The sequence below is a fragment of the Colletotrichum costaricense genome (genome assembly GCF_030867565.1).
Source record: "Colletotrichum costaricense strain IMI 309622 chromosome Unknown Scaffold_8.1, whole genome shotgun sequence".
Taxonomy (NCBI): domain Eukaryota; kingdom Fungi; phylum Ascomycota; class Sordariomycetes; order Glomerellales; family Glomerellaceae; genus Colletotrichum; species Colletotrichum costaricense.
The window spans coordinates 990,994-1,001,261 of NW_026848237.1; the positions used below are offsets into that span (position 1 = coordinate 990,994).

A 10,268-nucleotide genomic window follows, 5' to 3' on the forward strand; every position below is an offset into this window, starting at 1 on the left:
TTGGGTCGTATCTTGCGTCTGATACGTGAGATTTCAATGACGGGATGGTCGATAATGATGAAATTTTCGAAGAGGTTGATGAAAGAATTCACAGAAACGGGATTCTGGGCGCCGTCCGGACTTTATCTTTATCAACACGCGTCCCAATAGATCGTCGTCGAGAATAAGCCGGCTGAAACGGTCTAGAGAAATGACTGTCGTCAGCGAAATCCCATCAGATCTGATATAAGCACTTGGGGCTTCTCATTTCCTGCCAGGGTGGGAACCTCGAACCCGGGAAACCAACGTGTCTCCTGCATCGCGCATTCGGATCTTACCCAGTTGAACCTCAATAGTCGATTCGACCTTAAAAGGCCAATGAGTCAAAGTTCCCCGAATAATGGTGTAGCCGTGTCGATTGGAAAGACAAAAAAGGGCAATTACTGATCTCACTGAGAGGTGCTGCCGGACTCCTTTGTACCTTTGACAGCTACCTAGCCAAACTCTACCAAGCCGTCAGCACTAGATTCAAGGTCCCCTTGAGAGCGATCCCAGACTTGCCGGAAAGGTGGGGAGGTGAGGGGGAGCAGCACAAGCTTCGATACTTCACTCACTCACTCACTTGCCTGGAACCTAGGTACTTCAAGCTTGCACTTATCTTTACGACACCTTGTAAGCTTTCCGTCTCCCGATGTCAGTAGCTGATATGGGTCGACGGCCCGAAGATGCGAGAACGAGCAAGTATTGGCATGAGCTTAAGGCGTGTGAGAAAGGCGCAAGTCCGTGAGGTGTAGATGACTTTAAGTAAGAAATTAGAGGCCACCACAGCTGAGAAGATGGGATGAAATCGAGACATCACACATGAACAGTCTGAAAAGCAGGTGACACCGACAAGTGAGTGAGAGAGTGAGTGAGTACTTTGTTCGGTGATAAGCATCAATGCCGTTCGTCTTGTGGCCTTGAGGCCTTGATAAACAGAGAAAAGGGTCGAGATGCAGCGAGAAAGAATCTACAGTCGATATGACAGACGCCGCAAGACATACCTAGCCATTCGGCCAGATCCGATCGGAGAGGCGTGCAACATGAGCCCTTGCCAAGATCCCACCCACCCGGTAGTCTCATCTCACCCTCTCTTGAAGATTCATTAGTAGCGCCAGAATCGCACCAGGGGCGAGGGCACAGTTCACCACTTCACGTTGGACACCACAAAGGCACAAAAGTTTGAACGCAAGAGAAGACGCAGCTGGTTGGTGATATGTGCCACAACCCGCCCATCTACAAAAGCCTCACCCCTTCCACCCCGCCGTATTCACAGCCCCTGACGATGCATTTCCGACGATGAAGAACCGCCCCAAAGCCCCCCTCCCACCATGTTTCCTTCCGTTTCTCTGAGGTTGTTTTGTGTTTGCTGTCATCTCATGAACTTTCGCCTCCCTCGCCAAAAGACCATCCCCCCGCAAGTTCCTCCGATTCGCGAAAAGCATCGCAATCCTAAACTCCGGCAAAAGAATTTCCCTGAACGTAAACGCGCGACTACCTTTCAAGACTAAACTACTGGAAACAAGTCGTCAGACGCCCCCGTCTACCGGCCTTGCCCGCTTCCTGATCCAAAATCCGGTTCCGGGTGCGGTGATTTCTTATCCTTTCTAGCTTTGATGACAAACTCGGCCATAATCTGGATGTGGTCGGCCGGGAAGTGGTAGTTGGGGAACGCCGGCATCCGCTTGAGGTATTCGGGATCGGGCGGGCCAAGCAGATCCACCACTTCCAATGTGTTGGTGGAGTACCACAGATAATCAATGACATCTGAGAAGCCAGGCGTGTAGTTGGTGAAGGGCATCTCGTCGGGGGTGTTCTTGATGTGGGCATAGGCATCCCGCAAGCTGAAAGGGTGCTCAATGCCGTCCCTCGTGAAGCTACCATACTGGAAGGATGACAGCTCTTGGTGATTAGGAGGAACGCGTCCCATAGACAATAGCTCGTAGACCGAGCTGTCTCCGGTTGAGTTGAAGTCACCGCACACGAGGAGGGGAATGTCGGTATTGTTGCGATACTCTTGGCTGGGCCCCGGTTCCTTAGCCGGCGGCGGCGCTGGCTCATCGCCGTCTTTGCCAGTAGCAGAGAAGACGATGGGCTTCTTGTCCTTGAGTGCTGGCCAGCGAACGTACTTCTCGGCGAACTTTGTGACTTGCTCCATCAAGATACCCGTCTGGATCAACTTGACGTCCGCCAACACAGACTCCCAGGCCAAATGTCCGTTGACTAGGATGATGCGTGCGCCGGTAGCTCGGCTTTCGAGGAATACCACAACGGCGATGTTGTCCTTTGGCATAACACGGTTGAAGACGTCGTGTTGGTTCTTCATGTCCGGCCGGTTGATGGCGATGGCGGCGAATTCGATGACCTGCTTGTCGAGCAAGATCCACTTGCTGGCCTTGTAGAAAGTGGCGCAACCATCTACACCCTGTGCATCCTTCTCCGCCATGGTCTTCGCGCGAGTCTTGGGCCAGTGCACACCCTTGTAATCCATCTGTGCCAGTTCCGGGCTGAACTCTTCCTTGAACGCCTCCGTCGAAATCTCCTGCAGGCACAGCAGATCCGCGTCCTTCTCTCTCATTTCGCTGAAAATGCAGTCCTTCCGGTATTCCCAGTTCAATGCGCCCGTGGGCGTGTATCCGTACGTTTGCGGTGTCGCGTACTTGTCGCACAAGACGTTCCAAGAAAAGACTCTGACCTTTTCCAATGTAGGCGAAACATCTTCTTGTACAGTAATGAGCTTTCTCGGGTTGGGCGGCATCGGAACTAAAACGAAGATTAGTGATTGTTGGCAGCATGAGACATGACTGATTGTACATACTAGGGGCTTGCTCCTTGAGGAGGTTGATCAGGCTCTTGGTGCCCTTCTCCATGATTTCCTGTTTCATGTCCGGGTCGATGGGGTTGCCCTCGATGCCGAGAACGTCGAGCAAGTGTAGAGAGCCGAGCTCGAAGGGGAGTGTCTGGATTTGATTGTCGAAGAGGAGTAGCTGGTTGAGGTAGGTGCACATGCCGAGTTCTGGGGGGAGAATCTTGATCTGGTTGAACGACATGTTGAGGTAACGGAGCTGGCGCAACTGGCCGATCGCGGGAGGGAGACTCTGAAGCCTGTTGGAGGCGATGAAGAGGTCGTGGAGGAACTGATAGCGGAAAAGAGCGGGTGCGAGATTACGCAGTCCCTGGCCGCTGAGGTCCATGTTGTGCCAGTTCTGCCGTTCCTTATTCTTCTCTACGCTATATGGTCGTCTCCTATCGTCCGCATCGTCGTCGCCGTTCTTGCCCGAAGATGGCGGAGGCCCGGCAATGCCACGGTTCTCTGAAGCCTTTAGTCTGGCGTAGTAGTGCGGCTGGTTCTGTTCGGTCATGGCACGGTGGGCTTGCTTGGACTCCTCGTAGAGTCGGAGCTGCTCCGCCCAATGTTCAGTGATTTGTTGTGCTTGTCCTCCTCGCGTGGCTCCTCCTTGCCCGTTTTGCATAGCATTGCTGCTGTACGGGCTAGAATTCCCCATGACGCCGGAGGAGAAGGCCGAGTGGTGGCCCATTACGCCTCCATTGCCATTGTGCGCAGCATGTTCGGCCTGGGCAGCTTGGTGGTGCTGGAGGTGAGTCTGGTGGTGTTGCTGTTGCTGCTGTTGGTAGTTGTACAGCATTGGGATGCCCCGACCGCCGTGGCCCCCATTGATGCGGGAGTTGGGGCCCTGCTGGTGATTCTGAGAGAACATCCCTAGCAGATTGGCCCGTGGGATCGGATTGGACGGTGTAGGTGTATTCGAGTCTTTGGCGGAGAATTGGCGCAGGAGCGTGTTCAAGAGTATGGCGTCGGCGGCGGTTTCTTTCGGTATGAGAGAGTTGAGGTAGAGATCTCCGACAGGGTGGTCCAGATAGCGAGTACCATCGGCCATCTACCTGAGATTTGCGGGTGGGGTTGGTTTTGGTGGTGCCTCGATTACGATGCAGCCGTGGTGAACGAGGCAATGGGTTCGCAGCAACAGCTTATGTGAGATTGGAGACGAGGGAAAGCCAGGGTAGCTCGCGTTTGCGCATGGGAGTCGAGGTACGGGTCCAGCTGCATCGAGTATCGGCTCAGACAATGGAGCTTCCGATTACCGCAATGTATTGTGCTGTCCTCGGCCGCCCATGAACCACGTCGATGATGTGAGGGTGGGTGGAAGCTTGCGTGTGTGTGTGTGTGTGTCGTTTGCGTGCGTGGAGAGTTTAAGGGTGGTGTTGATTTTTAGTCGGTCTGGTGATGTTGTCTGTCAGGAAGGGAGGGGTTTGAGATTAAGCTAGACGGCGAGTCGAGTCGAGCGAGCTCGCCCGATGGGGAGAGCGTACGTGGGAGGCAAAAAGCTGGTCAATGGTGTCGAGACGCGCTGGATGCGGCACAAGAGGGTCTAGATGAGAATGTGTCTCGTCAGCAGAGTGAGCTTGGAAGAGTAAGACACGGGACTGAAGCAAGGCCCAGGAGCAGGAGTCGGATAACGGAGTAGGGGCTGGGCCGCGTCGTTGCGACAAAGGCTCGGCTCGAGCAGTGCCCCCCCTGGTAACCTTCAAGGGCGGGGAATGGGTTGATGACATACCGTAGTGAGCGGGCGCGATGTGTTTCTGGCAATATCTCTAGAGCAACCAATGGATACTGGGACTGAAGAATGCGGTCGGAGATGCAGAGGGTCCAAAGATAGAGCCAGGTGGTGGTGGAATTGACTCGATCTTGACGATAGAGCAGACACTGGGCACCAGGCCCGCGAGGTTGCGAGCTCTGGTGTCATCACGTGATGAGGAGAGCTGCACAGACCAGCAGCTAGACGGAAGAGCTCCACCCAAGTCAAACGTGACCGCACTCGTGACGCTGAGTCATCAGTACGTACACTTCCTTAGCTAAGCGCCAGAAGTAACTGAGGTAAGGTGGAGGAGGGAGGGTGGTGAGATAGGTCAGGTGCTACCTTATACCGTTGATTTTAGGTGGTGACTTATGGCGTGTTGTGACGAATGCGGTGGAGGAGATACAAGACTTACTGACCTGTAGTCGCCATATCAAAAATGATATCGATTGGGGCCATTTGTCTGTCGGCGTGTCTCTGGGGAATACTCCGTCGCTGGTTCATCAAATGGGTTATTGAGGCTCATATGTCACGTTGGGAACCAGTACGAGTGCAAAGCGACTCTTGATATGGCATGTTGAAAGGTTTCATACTATGATGTTGCCAAAGGAAATTTGTCACCAAATCCATTGACTTCTTCTGGAAAGATTTGCATTCAAAGCCCCGATACTTTTCAGCACTCAAATATCTAGGAAAGCTCTCACGTAAGATCAAAATCCTTACCCGCAAAAAGTTTGACACAATTCGATTATATTGAGATTCTGTGAATCTTTTTATGATTAGACTCAAGGAGGAGGTATGAGCTGTCGCGGAGTGTACATCGCTCGCCTTGTCGGCACAAACAGTAAACTTTGGGGATCTAAGCAAGTTTGTCAACATGGACCATGAAGAGCTCTTGAAGGGAGTGATGACGCCAGCTTGTATTGTGCAACTGTTTGGGGGAACTTAAATCAGTAATTAGAATGCGGGTAATATTGGCTGGAGTTAGGTGTGTTTTAGCACATCAGATTTCCAAACGAGAACGTGTTTCACGAAGGCTTTTACTGCCTTTGCAATAGGAATGCATCGGCCATTGACGTTCTCTTACAAACATCAAGGACGTTGTGCTGATTCCTTCGGCTCTTCGTCTTCCCAGTGCAACATTCGCCTCGATGCTTGAGTTGAGACCACGAGAGGTGCGATGGGAACCCATGAAAATCACAAGGGGATCAAGCAATCTGGGCACATCAAAACTTCCTGAACGATATTCACGGACCAGAGTACAAGATCAGACTTTTCTTTCACCAAGACTAGCCACAAAGCAAGCACTGGCGCAGTATAGGCTTCATGTTCTACGGCAACATCATATATAAGGAATCAGGATTAGGGTCTTGTGAGAGGTTGAGCGACGTCAGCTTGGCGTAGCGTCAACACTCTCTATCTCTTACTTAGTTCTTCGTTACATTTCCCTCAGATGTTGTGACACACTACTTCCAGTCGTTAGGTTTCTTTTGTCTGTCCGGTGCTGATCTTGTCCAACGCTCCTTGCCCTAGTGAGTCTTCAATCCCGCAGCCGATGAACGATACAATGCCCTGATCTAGCACAAGCAGACATTCGTCGGTGTTTGCGTATAGTTTTCTTTTGGTAAAGTCCAAAGAGTCGAGATCGGAAAGAACAAAGTAATATCAAGGTCTCGCGACAATTTGCCCTTGAGAAATGGGTGGAAAAAAAAAGAAAGTGGCAGGCCAGCAGGGTCTCTATAACTTTATGAGACCTCGACCCCGGGCGACCAACATACCATCCCGAGCCGCTTTCCCCGCGGGCACCTTGCCAGGCCCCGATTCCGTCTTCAACCTTGATGTCAGCCTGTCATCTGTGCCGCAGGGCCAAGCCGGAGCAACAAACGATTCCCCCATTGGGTACCCTCGAAAATCAAGTTCCAGGGAACTGGTATCTTTGGTTCAGAGCGCCATCACATATCATACAACGTGCTGCGATGATCCGGGGTAAACTATAGGATCAACAGGTCCTTGAAAAGCGGCCGCGGAGGCAAACCGGAAAGTCGGGACAACTGCCCGGGGAAAGCGGCCAGATACCGGATATAACAAGCTAGATGCTCATCTCAATGGTGGTAAGCTCTGGACCTTGATCGCCTGTCCATGTTCGACGGCGGCCAGTCGACCTTGTCATTCTCAAAATGCGACAGACGGAGACTGAAAGCGCGAAGATAGTGGCGAGAGAGCTGGTTCCCATGAGCCTCGGCTCAGACCAGCTGGCGACTCATGGACACGCCTAGACTCGACGACCAGGATGGGATACCTTCTGCCTTCAGCGCCTTGCCCTCGTCAGCCGTCTCGAACATGGCCACTGAGGGCTTACTAGTCCATGCTGAGTGTTGTCGAATATCTTAGCCAGCCACTCAGTGACCAGGGTCGATGGGATGCGGGGGAAGTGCGGTCCGGGTCGGTTTCGTTATCTTGGCCTTGTTCTCTTCTGACGCCATTCTAGACTCCACAACGTCTTATCTGAGTTATCGCGACATTCTCAAATTCGAAGGAGTTCACAGATACGGGGCAAGACCGCTGAAAGACCAAAGTCAGCATGGGTTGAAGTTGATAGACCAAGGGTGGGAGTTCTTGTAGCCCCTCGTTGGTGTTCATCCCAACATCTCATAGACCGAAACGGCAACGAAGCACATGCCATGGTGCCAGACATGCAGTACAGTCGGTATCCCACTTGTCACTTCCGCCCATACGCGTCCTCAACGGCACGCAATACCCAGATAATGGGCAAAGCTCCGGGTCGAGGCCAACGGCTGCCTATCCCAGACTTTGAAAGATTGGCTGCTGCAAAGCCTGCACACGAATGATCGGAATGAAAGAGTTGCTATAAAACCAGGCTGGCAGTGCCGAACGGCGGCCAAGGCCCGAATTGGGAATTGGTGGCGGGCGCGTACGGAGCTGGGAGCAGAGGAAAGGGCCCTTGCAATATGCAATATGCAACATGCAGCTGCAAGTGCAAATATGTGCGGGCAAGTTCGCAACTTCTGAGCCCCTCCCCCCTCTACTACGTATGTCATGTCGGCATCGGACATGGCCACGGGACCACGGCGGAGAGACGAATCATCGAGGTCCCCGATTGATAGGCTTGCTCCGGGCCTTTGACTTGGAGCTTCCTTTTTTCGGATATCGGGGGAATTTGATCTGCTGGGTCTGCTAGGTACTCTGCTTGAGGAATTGGATGGATCGTGTGCCGTTTGCCCGGTTTAGGTTGTATTATATAGATAACCTGTCAGCTCTTCTCTCCATGAGTGCACCATACAAACGCCAGACTTGCATCTGTCGGTCAGCGACTGCTGCTGGATCTCATCAGACGACAAGACTTGGTGTCTTGAGAAAGAAGAAGAAGAAGAAGAAGAAGAAGAAGAAGAAGTCAATCCAACCAGGAGGAACAGAACCTTGGGTTGAAAGCATATTGCCTGTCTTAGGTAATCTGGTGAGTCGCAACTTCCATCCGACAGGTGCTTCCTGCCCATTTGAACACGGCAACTAACACGGCGATTCTTGGCAGGAGCCCCCGAGTTGACGGAGGAAAGACCTGCTGGACCTGCACTTTCCACGCTTCAGGCATTGTGTACCTGCGCTGCGCCCCTGACACTTTGGACGGCAAAGCTTCGATGTGTTTCCAAGCTGCAACTTCGTCATTTCAACCTCACATCATCCAAAGGCTGTCTCTTGAACATTTCGCGGGAGAGAAACGGCACATTCACCAACCCCTCTCTCGGCTTCGCAACCAAGCTAAAAGTCGAAAGTCGCGGTGTGCGCAATTCCCTCACCTCGACCGGCCATCCAGCGAATCAGGCACAGCTGCCGGTACCTAGACTCCGATTCCTGGGGTTCTGGCTTCTGCACTGCGGCTGCATGCTGTCTCGGGCGCCGAAATCGCTCACCCGCCGCTGAAGATACCATCCTCCGACTTTGGCAACCCATCCCATTTGGAGCAACAGACGCGGCATTTGATTTACTTGCTTGGCTCTTTTCGTACAGCCTCCGAATACACGGGCAAACTTCCGTCCTCAGTCTTCGTCACCCACCGCCTTGGGAGTCTGGCAGTCGGGATAGTGTCTTCATCATTCATGTGATAATTGAGACACGGCGACGATCTGACTCTACCGCTCGACCGGGTATCCATAATTCGTTTGATCTTCTTTTGCGGATGAACGACAGCGATCCCAATTACACCAGGCATCAAGCTGCGGATTAGCGCTACGGCCCAACGGCTGCGACTCTATACGGATACTCAATTGAGTCAATCATTCTGCCTCGACGCTGGCAACCTACCCCTCCGTACGGAGTATTACTTGCCATCTGTGCGAGTATTCGCCCATCGAATTTGACTCTGCACTCTCGGAGAAGCCCCGATCGACCTGAACTAGCTTGGCCCTGCCTTCATACCAAACCCCCAGTACATGTTCGGGAGGCTTGTGAGCCCAAAGGGGAGAATCTGCCTGGAAACCCAGCGGAAACATTCGTCACAATTCATTCACGTTGCTTCGTTTCTCCCTCTGAACCGCCGATCTTCTCGCCAGACACCTATTCTGCAAAAGAAGGTTCAGAGGATTCTGTTGCCGGTGCTGGGCGGAATCCACCGACCGGGACGGGGACAAGTTGCAACGAGGCCGCACCCACTACCACGTTACGCTATCGGCACTGCACCCCAATAGGCAGGACGCAACAACACGCGACAGACAGCCTGCACCGCACCATTGACAGCTGCTGCGGAATCTAGCAATCTGCTGCAGACAAATCGCCCAGCTGGCTACGAAGGGAAGGTCCCCCCACGCTCTAGAACTCTCCCCCAGAAGACATATCGAGGGGAACGTCATTATCTCCGACAAGCACGAGATTCTGCTTTTGATCCCTTGGCCAGACTCAGACTCCCAGCTAGTCATCACCAATCGCCCGTCGTCTTATAATAGCACCGTTCCGTCGTTGTGGCACGCGACGAAGAAGCGCACACCACTGACCAGTTCGGATCAGCAACGGGCCACGGGGTGGCACTGCCAGCTGGAAACAACACCAGTCAGTGGCTACGCAAATCACAAGTGACAGAGTCAGCTTGCACGCACGGAACGGGACGAAACAAGACAGGCGGCACGGCAAAATAGACCTTGCAGCCATTCGACAGGATTCGATATACGTACGTAACCAACACAGGCCATCGCCGACAAGACGCCGCGGTGAAATTTGATCCATCTATCCCCTCGGTGACATTTGTCTGCGGGAACCGAGACGAGGCGAGACGGGGCGAAGCGACGGAACACCAAACAAGGGATCCGGCTCATTACAGTCGCTCAGACAAGGGCCCGGACCTTGACCGTACGGGCACCCTCTGCTGGACTTACCGCGAGGAAAGACCGGCCGGAAGCTTCACAACAAACGGACGGAAACGAGGCGACACAACATCTAATTCCACCAGCATTGTCCTATCGCGTCCTTCAGCGGTCATTGGCCCTCTCTTCCAATAACGGCCACTGCGTTGGTCCTTGGGGCAAGGCGACAACGAGGCAAACACGACTCTTGTTCAGCTCGGTCGATTTCCCATCCAACTCAAGCGCAAATCCAAGCCAGCCAACCAGGGCCCGTCAGTTATCCGTCATTCCAGCGACCCCA

The 10,268-nt window shown here is 53.1% G+C and overlaps 1 protein-coding gene across 1 annotated transcript; it reads right to left on the minus strand.

Moving 5' to 3' along the window:
• Nucleotides 1–1,561: 1,561 nt before the first annotated feature.
• CCOS01_08370 (endonuclease/Exonuclease/phosphatase) lies at nucleotides 1,562–3,917 on the minus strand (the record flags this gene model as incomplete). The annotated part of the gene is made up of 2 exons (XM_060456531.1): nucleotides 1,562–2,781; nucleotides 2,837–3,917. 2 exons carry the CDS (start codon nucleotides 3,915–3,917, stop codon nucleotides 1,562–1,564), a joined length of 2,301 nt encoding a protein of 766 aa, XP_060312805.1.
• Nucleotides 3,918–10,268: the final 6,351 nt, after the last annotated feature.